The 21,897-nt window shown below is 55.6% G+C and overlaps 1 protein-coding gene across 8 annotated transcripts; it reads left to right on the plus strand.

Moving 5' to 3' along the window:
• Window positions 1-1,090: 1,090 nt before the first annotated feature.
• On the plus strand, window positions 1,091-21,561 carry LOC139002785 (tumor necrosis factor receptor superfamily member 14-like). Of its 8 annotated transcripts, XM_070403904.1 has the most exons (10): window positions 1,091-1,515; window positions 2,200-2,470; window positions 2,639-2,939; window positions 3,374-3,547; window positions 4,443-4,551; window positions 4,954-5,079; window positions 5,664-5,819; window positions 19,106-19,196; window positions 19,934-20,103; window positions 20,772-21,561. In XM_070403904.1, the coding sequence occupies exons 4-10, from the start codon at window positions 3,479-3,481 to the stop codon at window positions 21,401-21,403; spliced, it is 1,353 nt and encodes a 450-aa protein (XP_070260005.1). In that variant the 5' UTR covers window positions 1,091-1,515; window positions 2,200-2,470; window positions 2,639-2,939; window positions 3,374-3,478; the 3' UTR covers window positions 21,404-21,561. The 8 variants fall into 8 exon arrangements, with proteins under 8 accessions (XP_070260005.1, XP_070260004.1, XP_070260011.1 ...); XM_070403903.1 differs by lacking the exon at window positions 1,091-1,515 and having other exon boundaries at window positions 2,032-2,470; XM_070403910.1 differs by lacking the exons at window positions 1,091-1,515; window positions 2,200-2,470 and having other exon boundaries at window positions 2,531-2,939; window positions 20,772-20,877; window positions 20,996-21,218.
• Window positions 21,562-21,897: the final 336 nt, after the last annotated feature.

Raw genomic sequence — 21,897 nt, forward strand, 5'->3', positions numbered from 1 at the left:
TCATGAAACTTGCCCCTGGTTTCCTGAAGGGAACTGTTGACGTTCACACGTGGGAGAAGGTTGGAGAACGGTTGCGTGATGGATACGCAGCAGGGTGTGTAGTTTGGAAGTTCTAATGAACTGGGTGTAAAAATGGGTGATTCCGGGTCTCAAGAGACAGCTCTACTCACAGATGCTTAAAGCTATGCGCAAGGCCCGAGGTTTCTCTGTTAAACGTCAAATTCTTGATCCCTTGATCTTCATTCATGAAACTTGCCCCTGGTTTCCTGAAGGGAACTGTTGACGTTCACACGTGGGAGAAGGTTGGAAAACGGTTGCGTGATGGATCCGCAGCAGAAGGTCCAGAGAAGATCCCGTTCCTGCGTGTGCACCGCGGTCTCTTATACGCAACCGTCTGGACCCAGCGCGGGAGGTGAAGGGTCTCCGGGCAGGACATGGCGAGGGCTCACAGACAAACCTCGGGCCTTGCGCATAGCTTTAAGCATCTGCGAGTAGAGCTGTCTCTCTTGAGACCCAGAATCACCCATTTTTACACCCAGTTCATTAGAACTTCCAAACTACACCCCCGCTTACCGTCCCTGTGGCCAGCGCTTTCCCAGGAGCGATCCCTTTGCTGGACCTCCACTGCCCACGGGTGGACGCCAGAATGTGCCGGGGGGGGGGGGGGGGGGGGGGGGGATTCCCTTCTCCACGTGCCGCCCGGGAAAGAGAGCGCGAACCGGTTCCTTCAAGTGGAGGCGCTTTGGACGTGAACGGGTGGGACCATCTGGGGCCCCTGGGGCTCAGGCACAGGGAGAGGGAAGAAGGGAGCTGGGCTGCGAGCCCCGCCCGTGGACATCAGGACCCGTCACCACGCCCCGTCCCGGCCCAGCAGCCCTTGTCCGAGGAGCCTGCTGGTGGCCATGGAGGACGGAGCTGGGAGCCAGAGTGCGGTCAGCGGGGCCCAGTGTCCCTGGGAGGTCGGTGCTTCGAGGCCTTCCCAGCGCCCAGGACAGGGGATCGCATCACAGGCCTCTGAGGGCGGGCGGTCGTGGGGACAACTCGGGCGATTTGGCACCAACATGAGCGACAGCCAGAACCCCCGGCATCAAGTGAGACCCAGGAGGCCGCCGGGACGCACATGAACGGGGAGGGGGTGCCTCCTCCAGGGCAGAGAGGGAACTGCATGGCCCCGGGCCTCCCACCCCCACGGCTCAGGCGGGGTCACCAGTGGGTGAGACTCACCAGAAACAGGATCTGAGCTGCTCTCAGCGCAAACTGTTCCCCCAACAAAATGCTTTTTAGGTGACGCCTCAGTGTGTGCGACTCATTCTCAGATCACAGTCTCTCATCGAACCGCACACATCGCTGCAGAATTGATCAGCACAGAATGTATAGCTTTTCCTGCACAGCCACTGAGATGGTCCCCAAGCCTCTGCAGTGAGAGGAGACCTTAGGGTGAAATGCTCAGAGCGGAAGCGAGTTCAAAGCCTGACATTCTGTGGCTTCAGAGTGAGACCAGCCTTGGGAGGCAGGGTGAGGCCTCCTGTGTGGGTGTCGGTGGGTGACGGTGGCTCCAGGACCCCCAGTGCCAGGCCCCCACAGCGGTCCCCACGCTCCCCGTACAGAGCGGAGGCCGCCGCCCCTGGTCCGTCCCCACATGGCGCTGGCGGTGCTGTCTGTCCCCTGCGCTGAGCTCACCTCCCGACCCCCCTTCATGTCACAGCGGTCGCCTGTCTTTCTCTCTTAAAACACATTTCGTACCGCATAGAAATCTCTAAGACATACGCCAGGGACCACACGTTTTTGGGCAAACTGCACGTTATTTAAATCATCATAACTACAGATCATAATGCACTTTAGGTGTTGTTTTTCAATAATTATCACATTTTTCTTTACAAAAACAATTAGAGTTCCTAGTACTTGTCTAACATATGGTCCTGCGTAGAACACTTTCCTCCATGAAGAGGGACCAGACAAAATTCACATGAGCATCTAGATTCGCTCCTTGCTCCGCGGGCGGCACAAACCCTGCAGGCTCTCGTAGGGCATTTTTCCTTTCCACTCGCTGGGACACACGCAGGTTCATGCTGCTTCCTGTCGCCTGGCAGCCTTGTGGGTGGATCTTGGCGAGGTGCTCTCCTTGCCCCCCCAGGGGAAGGGCTGGACGGATTGGTCTCTGGTTCCGGAGAGCCTTCATTATTGTCTCCCGTTATCCAGTCTCTCGCCACCGATAGCAGAAACTGTTTATACCTCATTTTTGCGTGTGGATTGAGGACGTTGTACACTCGAAATGAACTGAAAAGCCCACAGTTTATAAGGTACAGCACGACATTTTTGTCCAATTCATCGTTTTCCTTAGAATGGAACAACCCGAAAGGAAGTGTATCAGTTTCGTTGTATCAACTTTCCATCTGCTTCCTTTTTCTGAGAGAGGGTATTTCTAAATGCTGCAGAGGAAGAATGTTGGTTCGGCTTGTGGGTTCGCCCTGTAGGTGATGGTTGGGGGGGGGGGGGCGGGGGGGGGTCCGCCCTCCTGTGAGAGGATTGGCTGGCCGTCTGGGGCTGGTGTGAGTGTGCTGGGCGTCGCTGCCCTTCCTATGAATACCAACAGGCGCTCAGTCTGGGCTCCACTTTCCGGTTGGGAACACCCTCACAGGTGAAGTCTGAATGAGTCCAAAGATTGCAGAGGCGGCGGCCGCGGCCAACGGAAACACCTGAAATTGCTGCCTCTGACAACCACTTCAAAACTACAACTAAAGACAAAACGGACATCGTCCGGACCACAGGGAGGCTGGCTGAGGGGAAATTCTACAACCAGAAGGAAAGAGAAGAGCTCTGAGACTCAGGAGGCGCGGAGGTGGGGTGCAGAGATACCGAGGCTGGAGCGCGCGGAAAGGGCCGGTGTCTCAATCGGGAGGGAGGCCCAAGCCCCCGACTGCTCTGAACTCCGGTTCCGGGTGAGCCTCTGGGGACCCCGACTCAAAAGGGGAGACACGGGACTGCCTGGCATCGGGCGGAACTCGAGGGGGGCGATCCTTCAGAGGTGCTGCAGCCACTACCGGGCACTGAGACCCGGGGCCTCTTAGGGGGGTGTCACCTCTCACTGCCCCCCCCCCCACCCCGGTAGCCTAGTATTGCTCAAATGCTTTCAGAAGAGAGAGAGAGAAAAAAGAGGGTTCACCCCCCACCCTCCCCCCCGCCCTCTCCCTTAGGCCCTGTGGCTCCTCCTGAGAAAGGCTGAGGCGGAACCTTTGCGCCAGCCATTCCCGGGCGCAGGGTGAACCGTCTGAGGGTGTGCGGGTAGGCCCGGGAGGGTCGGGCTGGCGCAGGTGGGGTTTGTGTGAACGGCAACAGGAGCTCAGTTTGCTCTTCACTTTCTGGTTGGGAGCAGCCACAGCTGCGAGGTCGAGAATGAGCCCGTCTGTCCCGCCGTCCATCTGACCTGCCGGCCGGAGTCCTGAGGCCGCGGTCAGGGAATAGGGTCCCGGGGGTGGACATGCAGCCTCTGCCCGGCTGGGGGCCACCCCCCTGCAGCCCGGCGCCCGCGGCTGACGTCCTGAGGCTGGTGAGTCGGGGTCGGTGTCGCCCAGCAGCCCAGCGCCGGTGGGGGAGCCGGCCCTGCCCACAGCCCTGGCCGCTGGGACTGGGCCCAGGCAGGAGACCACCCCCTCCAAGGACTCTCCTCTGTGGACCCCTGTCTCCCCCCCCATTCAGGGCGGATCCTCCCCCACCGCCCGGCCCCGTCTGGGGGAGGAACTGGGTGTCTGTGCCCGGGAGGGAGGCTTCCTGTGCGTTTCCATCAGCTCCAGAGCCATCAGCTCCTAAGCCCGTGGTTACCACTCAGGAGCAGCGCTGACTGACAGGCCTCCCCGCACCGCTCCCCTCCACTTCCCTTTCCCCTCCGCCTCCCCCTCAGCCTCACCAGCCCAGGCCTGTGCCCCTGTCTGTCCGGAGAGCCCCTCTCCCTCTCGTGACCTGTCAGTCCTGAGGGCCTCTGCGCCAGCCTATCCTCACACAGGCCTGAAGGGCTCACCGCCCAGGAGGGAGGGGCAGGTCCAGCTCTGCAGACAGTTTTGTTTCTTCTGTCCAGGAGCCGCCTCCCCGACCCCCGCACGAGTTTCCAATAGAAGAGGGCGCCGCCCCAAAGGGCAGAGAGCCCCCCTTCCCCTCAGAGCTGTTGCTGCCCTGACCCTGTGGCTCCAGGGCTCCGGGTCCAGCACAGGGAGCAGCGAGGCCGAGTTTGTGGGGTCAGAGCAGCCCTGGCCTTCCCAGGGGCGAGGCCCACTCTCCTGAGCCCAGGGGGTCAGAGGTCACACACAGGGTGGTCCCAAACCCAGGCTCTTAGGATCCTCAGTAGACAATCCTGTCCTGGGCCCCCTGCAGGGCATGGCCCATTTCCCGGAGGGTGAGACTGAGGCCCAGGCAGCTGCTCTGCTCCAACGCCCCCCCATCTCCCTTAGGCCCTGAGCCTCCTCCTTCTGACAGCCCCGCCCTGCACACTGGGGATGCCCTCGTGCAAAGAGGAGGAGTTCCCGACGGGGGCCTTGTGCTGCCCCAAGTGCAGGCCAGGTGGGTGCAGCTCTGCAGGACCGCTGGGGGGCGCCGGGGGCGAGACTGTGCTGGGGGCAGGCATCCCCCCTCCATGGATGGAGCCCCTCTGCTCCAAGCACCCGTTCATGGGAGGCCTGAAAACCCTGGGCACAGAGGGCACCCCCAGCTTCCCCCCCAGACCCTCAGCTCACTGCTCAGGGCGGGACTGCAGGTGGGCAGCCCATTTCAGGCCAGGAGAGGGGGGCTCAGAGCCAGGCCTCTGTGTCCCAGGCGGCCCCCAACTTCCAGAAAGTTCTCACTTCCTGCCAAGCAGGCTCACTGGCCTGGGGAACAGCGCAGGTGGGGTGACCCCTGGGGGGTGTCACACCTGCCCGGGCTCCCGGGGCCGTCCCGCCCTGAGTGTGTGCCCGCTGGCTGCAGGCTCCCAGGTGCAGGAGGCCTGCGGGGAGCTCAGGAGCACAGTGTGTGAGCCCTGCACCCGGGGCACCTACACTCCCCACCTCAACGCCCTGCCCGAGTGTCTGCCCTGCCGCGTCTGTGACCCAGGTGAGACCAGGAGCCCAACCCCGGCTGTGCCGAGTCCCCAGCCCCACATCCCGGCCACACTGACTGCAGGCCCTCAGGCTGCCCGGGGCCAGGCCTCCTCCACCTGCAGTGCCGGCTCCCAGGACCCCACACCCTCCCCAGGGTCCTCCTCCGGCTGAGCACTGGCCCCTGGGTCTCCTCCCTGCCCAGGGCAGGCGGTTCGGCTTGGCCCCCAGGAGGAAGGCCGGGACCAAGGTGGAGGCCACAATGCTTTGGGGTTCAGGCTGGGAGGTCTCAGCCGCCCCAAGAGGCCTGGCCTTCTGTGGAGAAGACCCTGCCCCCATCCCTGCTGCTGCCACCCGGTACCTCAGACCCCCCTTGGGACTGGCCTCTGTGTCCGGCAGCTCCGGGCCTATGTTCCGGCTGAACCTGGGCTGCGGCCGGCAGGGTCCAGGGGGAGGAGAGGGGGCTGCACCCCTGTCCCCATGCCCTCCCCAGGCCTGCGGGCGCTGCCCAGCCCTCAGCGTGGTTTCCTCCCGGGACGGGGTGCTCCCCCAGCCCTGGCAGGCCTTGCTGCTGCTCTGAGCTCCTTCTCTGGGTCCCAGGCCTGGGCCAGGTGACCAGACGGAACTGCACCACCCGGACCAACACCGTGTGCGGCTGCGGGTGCGGCCACTTCTGTGAGCAACAGGACGGGGACGCCTGCGTCCAGTGCAGGCCCCACAGTGTCTGCCGCCCGGGCCAGAGGGTGCGGGAGACAGGTGAGCGCGGCTCCCCCTGAGGACACAGGCCCTGGGCTGGGACTGGGACGGGGTCATGTCTGCGCATCACATGACTCACAGTGTGGGAAGCCATTTCCAACTAGCAATTTTATATGTTTTAAATTTTTTATTAATCAATAAAAATAAGTCGGGCTAGATGCTTTGAGGGCAGGTCAATTTCCAGTTCCGGGTCAGACTTCCGGAGATACCCGGAGACCTGAGGCTCTTGGAGCTGAGCGAGTTTGGGGAGAGACCTCAGCCTGTGAGCACGTTCCATTGCTCACCTGCATTTACCAACTGATTTTCTCCTTTGACCAACACCACTCACTGGAAGGAGGCCCTGTCCTCAGGTATCACTCACTCACTCACCCATTCACCCATCCATCCATTCACCATTCATCCATCCATCCACTCACTCATTTATCCAACCTTCCATCCATTTACTCATTCATTTTCCCATTCATTCACTTATTCGTTCATTCTCATTTCTTCATCCTTTCATTCACTCATCCATCCATCCATCCATCCATCCATCATGTCCTATTGATGTCATGATGGTCTCAGCGTTTCCTGTTTCATTCACGGGATCTGACCCACGAATCCCATTGATTCTGGTGCTAAAATCGCCCCAGGTTTCTGCAGAGGGAGTCCCTTCCAGGCCCTGGGCTCCTGTGTCCGTGTCCCTCATTCCATGGCGCTTCCCTCATTCCCCCGAGGGGCCTGTGCCGCCTCCACAGTGTGAGCAGGAGGCGGAGGTGGAGGCCCAGGCCTCTGAGGTCAGAGATGAGGGCTGGGTCTGAGCACCGTTTGCACCCGGAGCCCTGGGCCCGGCCCTGTCTCTCTGAGTCCCCACCTCCCGTCTGTGGAATGGGGGCAGGAATGACCCAGCCCGCCCCCTGCAGGCAGGAGGGTGTAAGTGCACATGGTGGGGAGCCCCTCCAGGTGCTCAGGGGTGACAGGGCCCCTCCCGCACCCCCAGGGCCCAGAGTTCCCCTGAGAGGCTCCCTCTGGAATGTGTGGGTGCAAACAGCTCCCCAGGCAGAGGGGACACAGGTCACTGAGGCTCAGAGGACTCTGCCTGCGTGGGGAGAGGCTGCAGGTCAGCTCTCTGGGGGGCAGAGCAACAGGGAGTGAGATGCGCTTTGAGGGCGCAGCTCAGGCAGAGCAGTTCTCTGGCCCCTCTCGCCTGGCCCCCCTCTGGGGCACTGAGAGCCCAGCCAGAGCCCTTCCCACCCTGGCCTGTTTGGCGGTTGGAGAAACTGCAAAACAAGATCAGTTTCACTTTCTCTTTGGGAGCAGTCGGCCTGCCTCCTCCCCTGTCTCCTTCATCTCTGCTCCTCTGCGCGTCCGCGGGTTCTGCTGTCCGTCGGTCCCGCCGTCCATCTGTCCTACTGGCCGGAGTCCCGAGGCCGCGGTCAGGGAATGAGGGTCCCTGGGTCGGGAATGGAGCCTCTGCCCGGCTGGGGGCCACCCCCCTGCAGCCCGCCGCCCACGGCTGACGTCCTGAGGCTGGTGAATCGGGGACGGTGTCGTCTAACAAAGGAAGGATCTCCAGCTCCCGGGCGAGGCGGCGGCAACAGACAATGTGGTCGACTTGCACTGAGTCCTCCGCGCGCCCAGCAAACCTGCTGTCATGCGGCTCTGGCGGTTCGAGCGCGGGTCCAGACTCCCTTACGGAACCGGTCCTGCGGGATTGAGTCCGTTCCCTTTAAACATGTGCTGTTACTGTCGGAGTCTCACGCTTTCTATATAGTTTTCAAGCTAAGTCTAAAAAGAAGAGAGGATTAATCCTGTAATTAACCAAGTGTACGGATAAGAAAGTTCCCCTTTTAACAAGGAAGGAAATCCTCTTAATCTCTCTCTCTCTCTCTTTTTTTTCTCGTTTTTAAAATACGACATTTATTGCTTAGATGGTTTGATACAGAACAGCTTTTCTTCTCATTTTGAATTTGGAAGTATTATACAACTGATTACAAAGAGGAACAAAAGTACCAAAACTAATCTTGTGATTCTGTTCACGTGGCATAAACCAGTTTTGCACATAACATGTAGCAGCAGTTTTTAAGTTCCCTTTAGACAAATATGAACTCTACATTTATTATTGTTTCCTGTGTAATGCATGGGCTGAAATCACTAGGATCACTTCCTTCTTAAAGAAAATGTTGTAACGTACCCCGCAAATCACAGAAGGACGCCTCAAGAAGCCGAATTAAAGAGTCACATTTATTGCAGTCCGGGACTATGAGGGGTCATTCCCAAATCTCATAGTGATAAGATGGGGGCAAACCCAGACTTATAGAGGCAAAGATCACAAAGGTATTGATTCCATCCCAGGGTTTGGAATGAGGAACCTGGTTTGCAAAAAAGCAGTTTACAGAAGCAGAATTAAGCATGTTAATTAGTTTTGGGTCTCGGGGTCACTGAATTGACAGAAACACAACATCTGGAACCACTGAGTTGGCAGAAAGTCATTATCTAGAGCCATCGAGGCAATTCAGAGTCATTGCACTGTCCTGGTCTTGGGACCACTGAATCGACTGAAACACATTGTCTGGAACCCTCGGGTCTTGGGATAATTGTGCTGTCCTGGTGCCCAGGTACAGAAGAATATGCTTCGATAACCAGTAAGATCACAATCAGTGGGATAGTCATTCAATCGAATGGGATGATTTATACAATTCAGATCATCAAAATAACCTGTCCATTGTTAAACAAAGCAAATAGGCACCATACTTCAAAAAGAGAGGAGAAAAGAGGCGAACAGAGGGTTGAAGGTACGAGGAATCATCCGACTGCCACACGGCTCCCCCGGCAGCTGGGAAAATCAGCCCTTGGCGGTTTTGTTGTTTTTCGCAGCCAGAGCTTCATGTTGAAAGGGTGAGGGCTACACCCTCCACCTTGCCCCAGGGTAAGGGCTACGACCTTGGCCAAGACTCTGCTAGCCACACCCAGGAACAAGACATCGGCTTGCGCCTGGCCAATCGGCAGAGCACAGTCCTTTCTCCTCCCCTTACTCCAACCCCCGCTTTAAAACCCGTCTCTAGGCGGGGTTCGATCTCTCTCAGCCACTTGGCCTGCCATTGTGTCAGCGAGTCTGGTGGATGGGGAGCCCAAGCTGGCTTGAAATACAGATTCTTATGCTTTTGCATCGGATTGGCTGGCTCCCTGATGTGGTTTCTTGGGAATCTTGAAATCTGGGCATAACAATGTAGTGACTGAACCTCAGCATTCTGTCCACAAATCAAAGAGAAAAACTTGCACCTTAAAAAACATTTCAGAGGCCCCAGCCAGTTTGGCTCAGTGGATAGAGAGTCGGCCTGCGGACTGAAGGGTCCCGGGTTCGATTCCGGCCAAGGGCACATGCCCGGGTTGCGGGCTCGATCCCCAGTCGGGGGCATGCAGGAGGCAGCCAATCAATGATTCTCTCTCATCATTGATGTTTCTAACTCTCTCTCCCTCTTCCTTCCTCTCTGAAATCAATAAAGAAATATATTTCTAAAAAAAAAATTTTTTTCATAAGATCCATATGTACATATATTTTGTAAAAGCCCTGAGAGGAGACAGAGAATCAAACCAAATGAACAGAAACAAATTAGCTGGACATGCAAACTAAGCTTATGATTCATCCAGAGTTTAAACAAATCACAAATTTAACAGTTTAACATTGGGGGAGGGGCAGAATAACAAACAAACAATCCATTTCTCAACCTCACTAATAAAACGTGGCACGACCATACTGACTAGGGGCGCAGAGGCGGCTAAATAAAGCTTTAAATCGATCGCGATTCCTGCCAGCTGCACAGCCTGGCTCCTGGCTGCAGGGCGTGGCCTGCGGGGGCCCTGGAGCCGCCATCCCGGCTGCAGCCACGTGGCTCTCACAGGCGCCGCCGTCTTGAAAGCCAAGGCCCGCCTCCCTCTGAATCGGCCAATCAGACGGGACTGTCCGCTCCCGGAGGGTGGGGTTCAGGGTGGAGCTTGAAGGCGGAGTCTCGCTGCGAAATGCAGATGGAACTAAATGTGCTTGCCTCCGGGGTTTACTTACTATATATTTTTTAAGAAGCTGTTTTTAATGCTTAATAAATTAGCAATCGCGGTCTTAGTATCATTTCAGTTATGTGATAGACCAATGTTTTGAGCAGTTGGCTTAATAAGGCCGACAACAGAAGCTCGTATTTCTTAAAAGGCTTGTAGATAGAGACATTTCTGAAAGGTATCTTATATGCTCAGTAGAACCACAGCTATGCATATGTCATACAAATTCTATGACCAAATTAAAAGCAACTGATTCCATGGTCAAGACTAGATCCTATAATGCAGAGAACTGTTTTTAACTGTTGATAATTTCTTTTTTAAAATATATTTTATTGATTTTTTTTACAGAGAGGAAGGGAGAAGGATAGAGTTAGAAACATCAGTCAGCTACCCGCTGCATACCCCCTACTGGGGATGTGCCCATAACCAAGGTACATGCCCTTGACTGGAATCAAACCCAGGACCCTTCTGTCCGCAGGCTGATGCTCTATCCACTGAGCCAAACCGGTTAGGGCACTTTTTAAATTAGATATATATTTGACAGTTTCTCCCGAATGCAATATTTCAAGAATAGAATGGAAGGACATTGTGTGCATCTCAAAGGGCCCGAGATTGTACAAAAGGATTTATTCCTTCTCCCAAAAAAGAAGTAAGTAAATTAGACCAATACAATATGCTTGATTGCATAAGGAAATTCTGCCAAATAAAAGAAAAAATTGATTTATTAATAGCAATGTTTTTATTTAAAAAATATTAATGCCGAGTTGTGTGTGTGTGTCTGTGTGTGTGTGTGTGTGTGTGTGTGTGTGTGTGTATTACACAGGAGGTTTAAAATCATCTAGAAAACCCTGCCTACCTTCAACTAAGGACAATTAAAGGTTAATGATTTATATTTTCCCTCCCTAATCAAAAGTTAAATAGCTTATGTCAAAGTATTTAAAGGGGCTGATAGCAGTAATGTTATTTACTCTTAACAAAGGCAAGTAAAGTTAAATAATGAGCTTTATTTCAAATTAATTAATTAATTTATTTATTTATTTATTTTAAATATATTTTATTGATTTTTTACAGAGAGGAAGGGAGAGAGACAGAGAGTTAGAAACATCGATGAGAGAGAAACATCGACCAGCTGCCTCCTGCACATCTCCCACTGGGGATATGCCCGCAACTAAGGTACATGCCCTTGACCGGAATCAAACCCGGGACCTTTCAGTCCGCAGGCCGACGCTCTATCCACCGAGCCAAACCGGTTTCGGCTATTTCAAATTAATTTAAATTGGCTAATTGCAATAAATGAATATCCAAGAAAACTTAATTATATCATACAGGAAACTGTTCCTGAAATATTAAAAATTTTTATTGATGGTTCACCTCATAATAATAATTATTTAGCATTTAATAAATCCAAAGCAGTCATATCTTTATACAAGAAATTAAACCTAAAGTCATGAAGACTGCATTAAAATTTTTTTCTAAGGCCTCTTCATATTATTTTTAATACAATATAGGGGAATAATATAATATTTCCTGTAAGAATATTACATTAAGCCTGAAGTATTTTTAAATTGTTACTTTATAATTGATTTTCCTTTTATAATGCCTATAGCAGGACACCTGTGAAAGTGCACTGGTGTCAAAATGGAAAATGGGCCCTAGCCGGTTTGGCTCAGTGGATAGAGCGTCAGCCTGTGGACTCAAGGATCCCAGGTTCGATTCCCGTCAAGGGCATGTACCTTGGTTGCAGGCACATCACCAATAAGGGGTGTGCAGGAGGCAGCTGATCGATGTTTCTCTCTCATCGATGTTTCTGACTCTCTATCCCTCTCCCTTCCTCTCTGTAAAAAAATCAATAAAATATATTTTTTAAAAAATGGGAAATGGTCTAATTAAATGAAAAAGATCTCAGATCTAACTTAGAGGAAATTCCCTCTTAACATTTGGTCGAGGATATTGTTATGCCCAGATTTCAAGATTTCCAAGAAACCACATCAGGGAGCCAGCCAATCCGATGCAAAAGCATAAGAATCTGTATTTCAAGCTAGCTTGAGCTCCCCGTCCACCAGACTCACCGACACAATGGCAAAACAAGTGGCTGAGAGACCGAACCCAGAGTAGAGACGGGTTTTATAGCGGGGGTTGGAATAAGGGGAGGAGAAAGGACTGTGCTCTGCCGATTGGCCAGGCGCAAGCTGATGTCTTGTTCCTGGGTGTGGCTAGCAGAGTCTAAGACTTCCGGGAAGAGGTCCTTGCCAAGCACGTGGCCCAGGTAAGATGGAGGACGTAGCCCTTACCCTGGGGCAAGGTGGAGGGCATAGCCCTTACCTTGGGGCAAGGTGGAGGGCCTAGCCCTCACCCTTTCATTCCCCCCTGTCTTGGAACTTCCGGCTCAATCATAAGACGGACTGCATTTCTATTCCACCGTTGCTAGAGGCCCGTACTGGGCATATCCTAACAAATGGTCTGGTGGAAGGGGAAGAAACCATTTTAGCTTTAACAACTTCTATTGAAATAGCATTTTTCTTCTTAAAATTCCTCTATGGCTATCAAAAAGCCAAATCAAGATTAATTTATCTACTGTCCTGATGTTTGCATAAACACAACAAGAATGGTAACGGACTACCTTTGCTGGAATCTCATGGTTGAATCTTAATGTTCCCCGTAGGGCCAGGAAGCCACGCCACCCAGCTGCCATCAGGCCTGCCTGCAGTATCTGCTGAGTTAGGTGAATCCCTCACCTGTAGCAACTCCACCTGAGCCCACGCTCCAGGCTTTAAGGCCCATCTCAGTAGCCCTCCTACTTGTTGCGGCCCAGAGTGTGGGGGTTCCGCAGGAACGCAGAGGCATCCTTACTGCTCCCCTTCTACTCTTACCAACCGCCAGTGATGGTAGGGCATGGGCCTGACGCTCCAGCGCCAGCCATCTTCAGGGCTTCCAAGCAGGATACCAGGCTTTCTTCGTGGCATTCTTACTGGCTTCAAGTCTTTAGAGCTCAGACAGGGCTCTTTAAAACATGATACTCCAGTCAAAGTTTTCCGTTAATAAAACCACTATTAGGACCCGATCTTATTGAATCTATGCAAAGAAATGTATTGCCATGTTAGCATTGCCAAATTTCAGAGGAATTACATAAGAAGAAAGACATACTGATCTACTCTAAGATTTTCTGACTTTCCTTGCCAATTCCTTTTAATTGTTGGCATTAAACTTTCTTTCTATGCATAACCATGCCTTAGACCTTCTATTCTAAAGAGGCTTTTTTCAGACTACCCCTGACTTGGGCATGGTCACAAAGGCCTGCAAGCAGTACACAGGCTGCCAACTGTTAGCTGTCTCTCAACAGAGACCAAAACCTGATGGGCACCGTTCCCTGCCCAGTTGGGCACCTGCCCTCTTGGCAGTTAGTCACCCTTTACTTAGTCACCCCACATAGTTCCCTTCCAGGACAGCCAACATATATTCAAACCTGCAAAAGAATCAAAGGTCAATATAACATATCAATAGAATGAAACATACTAAACATGTGATACTAAAGTCTATTCCTGATCTTCCTATGAATTGTCCTTGTCTTTTTGGAGCCATGTCCATGAAGATGCAGGCATTATCTAAGTCTATTCAATGTTACCAGCATCGGGCAGGTCGAGTACGCCGTAGCTTGAGCTTGAGCGGGTTGTGTTGATCTCGATCGACGCTCCATTTGGTGACAAAGTCTTTTAGGATCTCAGATGGGTCTGCTGACCAGAGGTGGGTGTGATGGACCCAGGTCGCGACGCTGTCTATCTATTTTGAGAGCAGTGGGGGTCTCAGCACCACGGTGTAGGGTGTAGGGATCTCCAGGGTCTCCAGGTGGTGCCTTTTGAAGTAGACCCAATCTCCTGGTCTGTGCTGATGAGGAGTTGGGGTTGGGCCAGTCTCCTGGGTGGCGCCGAGGCGCAGCCAAATGTCCTCGTGCGTCCTCTGGAGCCCTCTCAAGGAAAGAGACACTTCTTGCAGTAAGAAAGTCATCTTTAAGGTTAGGTATGATAGGGGGTGGCCTGCTAAACATGATAGGAGAGCCACCCAGTCCCCGCCAGTTTCCACGGTTTGTTTCTACCAGTTCCCTTTGTGGCAGAGCAGCTACCAGGTCTCTTTCAAGGGAGTGCGCTAGGAGGGGGTATCAGCCCCTCCTTTGCTAGACCAAACCGTTTCAGTACATTTGACCAGCTTCATTCCCGCAATCTTTACAGATTCCAAGGCCCATTTTTTTTTTTTCTTAATCAGTACTGGCCTGTATTATCTAATTCAGCACAGGCAGGGGGAAGGGCCCATTAAATCTTTGCCTTGAGGAACTGTGAGCCCCATCCTTAAATGTCCCAATCAGACTAGAAAAGCCACAAATACCTTTTAAATTTACCCCAGAATTCCAAAATCCCAACCCAGCACAGAATATCACATAGCAAATCAAAGTTCCCAGCAAACAAACAGATGCTTACAAACATCAAATAAACATTTACACTTACACCTTTTCAGTGAACAAGTATTTTTACAGTCTTGGGCTCTTGAGCTGATAACAGGAACATCGCCCAAGTCCCCTGATGGGGGCCTGACAGGAACAGATGTGGGGGCCTTTCCCACATCCCAGGACAGGATTCTTGACCTATGTCTCATTCAGATAGAAACGGTTTTCATCACAAACAAACAAACAAATCCAAAACCGGAAACCAAGAAAACCAAGGCCAGAAGTACCCTCTGATGTTTCAGGGGTACCAAGGAAGGAGAAGTTAGGCAGTGTCCAGCCCTTCTCACAATCCACCACCAGTGACCAGTTCCAGCTTACTGGCCTGCCATCCATTCAAAATTTCTTTCCTCCCATCACACCAAAGCCATGCTTTTCAGTTAGTTAGAACTTTTAGCCTTAATTTTTAGGTGACACGTAAATAATTAACATTCCTCAGATTAACAATACATTCAAATTTAACAACAAGGATACATATTTAAGCAATAAGGACAGATCAGTTTACAGAAGCAGAGACAGCATGCAATCTAAACCACAGCTGTGGGTAAACACATTATCTAGAGTCCTTGGGTAACCTAGGTTAAACTTAGGCATATCCTGGCTCTCCAGAACACTGAGTTGCAAGTTAGCTGGAGCCCTCCCAACCCTGGGACAGCTGCACTGTCCCTCCCAGGCAAAGGAAAAATATGCCCTTGAAGATCAATATGAAACCACAGTTTCTGACTTTAGAAATTGGATTACTGCTATCAGTCCCTTTTAAAGACTTTGACATAACCTTTGATTGTCCTTAGTTTAAGGAAAGCAGGGTTTTCTAGATTTAAGAGACTGGCTTAAAAATAAATCCGCGAAGCAAGCACACTTGCAGCCCCATAAAACTTTGTCTTAAAGCTCCACCCCTGACTAAATCAGAGGGAGGGGCCTTTGCTGTTTCAAGATGGCGGCCCCCAGGGGAGCGGCAAACCATGCGGCCAACATGGCGGCTGCCAAGTCATGCAGCCCAGAATGGTGGCTGTACCAATAAGCAAAGGCATTTAGTTACCACAATAACACAATTTTTCCCAATTCAATCCGAACATTTCTTTGTCAGGTTCATCTCCACCATTTTAAAGGCCAAAACAGTCTCAGTTTTTATTCTGTACACAGCAAAAGGTCAAGTTCAGCTCAAAACTATGCGCACTTGTTTTTAAACTGACCTTTTCCCTTTACACGTGCACAGAAATCCCGGATGCATTTTCTTGGGAAGTGGGTGACCTGTTTTCACAGATCATTACTCAGATGCCCACTTGACCTAAGTCGTGGAGCCACACAAAGGAGGGGAGAAGGCAGGCCCCCTCCCTCCACACTCACACACTATCACCAGACATTCACTCAGAGTTTAAACAATAACAACTTCCCAACTCCTGAGGGAGCTCTACAGCCTCCCCCAATCTCCTTGAAATGATCAATCACAATACCCGAAGGAGCAGTCTGAGTCCGTCCCATAACATCCGTCCAGTAAGTCCACAGAAAACAGAAACACAGACACAGACAAACAGGGCCCCAAAGAACAGCCTTCCAACTCCATGGAAGCAACTAGACAATGGCGTTATGCCAGACCGGTGGGAGCGACCCGCCTCGTCTCAAATCCGCGAGAGGAATACACATCTCTCATGAGGGGAATACACATCCCTCAAATCCGTGAGGAGAATACACATTCCTTGTGGGGAGCAGAACGTCTTCTAACTCTCCCCCGCTTGTGGTCGTACACGGCACGTCCGCCTGGACCCCTCAGGCACAGATTCGAGAAGTGAGCTCACACAGGACAGATAAAGAACAAGTCCCTGAATAGAGGCAGTAGAAAACTGCCTAGGAATGCTTCTCTTCTACCTTTTTTAAAAGATAGGCCAGATTCGAACCTTTAGCCAGTCTGAGTTTTGATGGTGAGTACCATCTAGAAGCCATTCCTCCAGATACAGGACAAGTCTCTTAGAGATATCACAGAGAACAGAATACACAACACACAGACACTTACCGCGGCCAAGCAGACTCTACGAATTGGGGGGGTCCCTACATGGTCTTGGGAACCCCGGGCGAGCCCCCAAATGTTATGCCCAGATTTCAAGATTCCCAAGAAACCACATCAGGGAGCCAGCCAATCCGATGCAAAAGCATAAGAATCTGTATTTCAAGCTAGCTTGAGCTCTCCATCCACCAGACCCACAGACACAATGGCAGGCCTAGTGGCTGAGAGAAAGAACCCCGCCTAGAGACGGGTTTTAAAGGAGGGGTTGGAGTAAGGGGAGGAGAAAGGACATAGCCCTTACCCTGAGGCAAGATGGAGGGCGTAGCCCTCGCTCTTTCAGGTTCAATCATAACACATTGCTTTTCTAGCGAGATAATTAGTAATTTTTCTCTCCCATGGTCCCTGCCCCTAGCACAAGAGGGGAAGGTGGGTGCTGAAGGGGCCCGGGGGCCTGGACGAAGGGGGTGAGGAGTGCCCGGGCCCAGTCTAAGGGGGTGTGGGTGCAAACAGCTCCCCAGGCAGAGGGGACACAGGTCACGGAGGCTCAGAGGGCTCTGCCCGCATGGGGAGAGGCTGCAGGTCAGCTCTCTGGGGGGCAGAGCGACAGGGAGTGAGATGCGCTTTGAGGGCCCAGCTCAGGCAGAGGAGTTCTCTGGCCCCTCCCGCCTGGCCCCCCTCCCCCAACTCTGAGAGCCCAGCCAGAGCCCTTCCCCCTCTGGCCTGTGTGGCGGTTGGAGAAACTGCAAAACAAGACAAGTTTCACTTTCTCTTTGGGAGCAGTCGGCCTGCCTCCTCCCCTGTCTCCTTCCTCTCTACTCCTCTGCGCGACCTCGGATGCTGCTCTCTGTCTGTCCTGCCATCCACCTATCCTACCCGCCAGTGTCCCAAGCCTGGCTGGAGGCCACCCCCCTGCAGCCCGGCGCCCGCGGCTGACGTCCTGAGGCTGGTGAGTCGGGGACGGTGTCGCCCAGCAGCCCAGCGCCGGTGGGGGAGCCGGCCCTGCCCACAGCCCTGGCCCCTGGGACTGGGCCCAGGCAGGAGGCCACCCCCTCCAAGGACTCTCCTCTGTGGACCCCTGTCCCCCCCCCCCCCCATTCAGGGCGGAATCCACCCCCACCGCCGGCCCCGTCTGGGGAGGAAATGGGTGTCTGTGCCCGAGAGGGAGGCTTCCTGTGCGTTTCCATCAGTTCCAGAGCCCTCAGCTCCTAAGCCGGAAGTTACCACTCAGGAGCAGCTCTGACTGACAGGCCTCCCCCTGCCCCTCCCCCTCTGCTTGCTCTCCCCCTCCCCTACCCCCTCAACAGCCCCAACCTGTGACCCAGTCAGGCCAATGAGCCCCCCTCCCCTCCAGAGCTCTTGCTGCCCTGACCCTGTGGCTCCGGGTGCAGCACAGGGAGCAGCGAGGCTGAGTTTGTGGGGTCAGAGCAGCCCTGGCCTTCCCAGGGGCGGGGCCCACTCTCCTGAGCCCAGGGGGTCAGAGGTCACACACAGGGTGGTCCCAAACCCAGGCTCTTAGGATCCTCAGTAGACAATCCTGTCCTGGGCCCCCCTGCAGGGCACGGCCCATTTCCCGGAGGGTGAGACTGAGGCCCAGGCAGCTGCTCTGCTCCAACGCCCCCCCCATTTCCCTTAGGCCCTGAGCCTCCTCCTTCTGACAGCCCCGCCCTGCGCACTGGGGATGCCCTCGTGCAAAGAGGAGGAGTTCCCGACGGGGGCCATGTGCTGCCCCAAGTGCTGGCCAGGTGGGTGCAGCTCTGCAGGGCCCCTGGGAGCGCCGGGGGCAGGGCTGTGCTGGGGGCAGGCATTCCCCCTCCCCTGGCCTGGAGCCCCTCTGCTCCCAGCACCCCTTCATGGGAGGCCTTAACCCATGGGCACAGAGGGCACCCCCATCTTCCCCCCCAGACACTCAGCTCACTGCTCAGAGCGGGGCTGGGGGTGGGCAGCCAATTTCAGGCCAGGGGAGGGGGGCTCAGAGCCAGGCCACTGTGTCCCAGGAGGCCCCAACTTCCAGAAAGTTCTCACTTCCTGCCAAGCTGGCTCACTGGCCTGGGGAACAGCCCCTGTGGGGTGACCCCTGGGGGGTGTCACACCTGCCGGGGCTCCCCGGGCCGTCCCGCCCTGAGTGTGTGCCCGCTTGGCTGCAGGCTCCCGGGTGCAGGAGGCCTGCGGGGAGCTCAGGAGCACAGTGTGTGAGCCCTGCACCCGGGGCACCTACACTGCCCAGCTCAACGGCCTGCGCGAGTGTCTGCCCTGCAGCGTCTGTGACCCAGGTGAGACCAGGAGCCCCTTGGGACTGGCCTCTGTGTCCAGCAGCTCCGGGCCTATGTTCCGGCTGAGCCTGGGCTGCGGCCGGCAGGGTCCAGGGGGAGCAGAGGGGGCTGCACCCCTGTCCCCGTGCCCTCCCCAGGCCTGCGGGCGCTGCCCAGCCCTCAGCGTGGTGTCCTCCCGGGACGGGGCGCTCCCCCAGCCCTGGCAGGCCTTGCTGCTGCTCTGAGCTCCTTCTCTGGGTCCCAGGCCTGGGCCAGGTGACCAGACGGAAGTGCTTCAGCTGGACCAACACCGTGTGCGGCTGTTGGCACGGCCACTTCTGTGAGCGACAGGATGGGGACTCCTGTGTCCAGTGCAGGCCCCACAGTGTCTGCCGCCCGGGCCAGAGGGTGCGGGAGACAGGTGAGCTCGGCTCCCCCAGAGGACACAGGCCCTAGACCCCGGCCTGAGGGGGCCCTGAGGAGCCCTCTGCCCGACACTGTCGTTTCTCAGGCACCGAGTGGCAGGACACGCTGTGTGAAGACTGCCAGCCGGGCACCTTCTCTGCGGGGGGCACCCAGGCAGCCTGCACGCCCTGGACCAGGTAGGTGACCCGGGTCCCAGGAGGTGCTGCCAGTGAGCCCCTGGGAGTTAAGGGCCCCCCAGTGGGGAGACGGTGGCCCCCCAGCCGCCCCGCTGACCCTGTGGCGCCCACACCGCTGTCACCTCAGCCCAAATGCGGGGCTCTGGGCTCTCTGGCCAGAGACCCCCACCCTGTGTTCCGGGGTGTCCCCACGTGTCAGGGCTGAGGGTTCCTGCCATTCGGAGTCAGGGGTGCACACACGAGGCTCCAGAGTGAGGAGTCCACTCCCCCAGAAACAGGAGCCCCAGTGCCTCCCCAATACCCGATCCAGCTGAGACCTGTTTGCTTAGTCTCTGGCGTGACTCCACAGAGAAGGTCATGGTCTTGTGTCTCCATCCTCCCTTACCCTCCTGTCCCCCCACCAAGGTCTGTCCCTCTGTCTGGGGCACTGGCTTTCACAGTCCATTCCTGACACCAGCTCTGCCCTCACCCCTGGCATCTCCTTCGCTGTCCCTCTCTGGTGACCAGTGTCCCAGGTTCTCCTACCCCTTCCTCCCCTCACTCCGTCTCCCCGTGGCTGTGGGACAGGGAGAGTCAGAAGGACCTGAGTGCCCCCCAGAGCCCCCCCTCCCCAGGCCCACCTCAGGCAGCAGCCTCCCCCTCTGTGGGCCAGGCTGCGCAGGGGACGCTCGGGGTCGGGGTGAGAGCCAGGGACCGAGGTGGCCCTGCCCGCTGCCCACAGGCCCCTCCTCCCCCAGGTGCAGTGGCCCATTTGAGTGGGAAGCGACGTCTGGGACCAACAGCTCAGACGTGACATGCTCCTCCAGAGGCCCCGTCATCATCGTCATCATCATCAGCCTCATCCTCGTCATCGCTGTCATTTCTGTGTCACTTGTGCTCATGTCCATCAGGAACAGAACGTCACGTGGTGAGCGGGAGCCCCTGGTCCCGTCAGGGCTCAGGTCCCAGCTCTCTCATCCCAGACACCGCTCTGGCTCTGTCCCCCAAATAGAGAGGCGGCCTGGGGTGCCCGGGGTGGTACTTCCTGTCTGAGGAACCTGGTGCCCCCCACCTGGTACCCTCGCAGCACCAGGGCCCGAGCACCCACGTGCCCTCAGCGGACGGAGGAGCACAGGGAGCCGAGAGCAGCGGGGGCCCCGTCATGCCTCCCTCCCCTGTCCCTGCCCAGGGCGCTCGGTGTGCCCAGAGCCCGAGGGGGGCCCTGAGCAGAGAGAGGCTCAGGGCTGTCGGCGAGGCTACACCCTGTCCTCACCCGGGAGGTGCCCGGCCCAGGGCCCGGCTCTGAGCAGGGGGGGGGTCCCTCCTCCAGGCTCCTGCCAGCCGCTCCCCTGGGGGGGCTCAGCCCTCCCTGTGGACGATCCACGGGGCTGAGGTGGGGCCGGGTTGGCAGCAGGGGAGGTGGCAGGGCCCGGGTCCTTCCCCGTCTCCCGGCCCCGTGGACAGGCCGACCAGGAGCCCGTGCTTGGGTCTTGCTGCCTCTGAGCGGGTCGGTCTCTGGGAGGTTCCCTGTGAGCAGTAGGCTACATGGTCCCCAGCGGGGTGGCCCCTTCCTGACGGGGTGTCTCTGTTTTGCAGGAAAATTCTCCTTTCCTCGGGAATTGCTTCCTGTCCCCAACCTGCCAGTGAGGCTGCTGGCTTCGGGTAATGGCAGGGATGGTCTCTGCGGGGCTAAGTCCTCCAGGTACGCTATGCTGATTGATCAATGTACAAGCCACTCTTGCCCTGGGGATTGGCGGACCCCGAGCATCACGGACGAGGCGGGAGCGGCCCCCGGTCTTCACGCCGAGTGTCCCTCGCAGGGGACAGGAGAGCAGGAAGAAAGGAACAGACGTTGGGACCTGCAGGCCTCCCTGGTCCAGCCAGACGTCACCATGGAGCCCGTGGAGGAGACAGCATCCGTGTTTCCTCAGAGCGACCGCCAGGTGACACATGGCTGCGGGATGCAGAAGCCTGAGCCATCCCTGCGAGGCTGTGGGCAGCACCCAGGCCCCCATGGACCAGATTCGGGGTCCGGGGAGCCCTGGGACCCCCTCCTGGAGGCCAGCCCGCACCTGGCTGAGGAGGACACCACCTGCTGCCCAGGGGGCTTGGGACCACCCGCATCTCCCCACCGGGCTCCTGAGGTGCCTGACCTCCCTCCTCCTGACCCCGCGTGTGAGGCCCTGGCCCAGGGCGCTCCTGCCCCCCACCCGCCACCCAGGCCCTGAGCTCAGCTGCAGGACGGGCCTCAGCCTCCTCCTGGGGCTGGGACTGGGACGGGGTCATGTCTGCGCATCACATGACTCACAGTCTGGGAAGCCATTTCCAACTGGCAATTTTATATGTTTTAAATTTTTTATTTTCAATAAAAATAACCTGGACAAGATGCTTTGAGGGCAGGTCAATGTCCGGTTCCGGGTCAGACTTCCGGAGAAACCCTGAGACGTGAGGCTCGTGGAGCTGAGCGAGTTTGGGGAGAGACCTCAGCCTGTGAGCACGTTCCATTTCTCACCTGCATTTACCAACTGATTTTCTCCTCTGACCAACACCACTCACTGGAAGGAGGCCCTGTCCTCAGGTATCATTCACTCCCTCACCCATTCACTCATCCATCCGTTCACCCATTCACTCATCTATCCATCCATCCATTTACTCACTCATTCCTTCATCCATCCACTCAGTCCCTGATTCGTCTATTCTCCCATTTATCTATTCACTCACT

Source organism: Myotis yumanensis, unplaced genomic scaffold (assembly GCF_028538775.1).
Source record: "Myotis yumanensis isolate MYYU_CA2020_CCGP unplaced genomic scaffold, mMyoYum1.0.hap1 SCAF_2, whole genome shotgun sequence".
Lineage (NCBI taxonomy): Eukaryota > Metazoa > Chordata > Mammalia > Chiroptera > Vespertilionidae > Myotis > Myotis yumanensis.

Coding starts and splice junctions, on each gene's coding strand:
- LOC139002785 (XM_070403904.1), top strand. CDS start 3,479: ATGCAGCCTCTGCCCGGCTGGGGGCCACCCCCCTGCAGCCCGGCGCCC. Junction 4,552..4,953: donor CTGCCCCAAGTGCAGGCCAG/GTGGGTGCAGCT, acceptor CGCTGGCTGCAG/GCTCCCAGGTGCAGGAGGCC. Junction 19,197..19,933: donor GCCTGCACGCCCTGGACCAG/GTAGGTGACCCG, acceptor CTCCTCCCCCAG/GTGCAGTGGCCCATTTGAGT.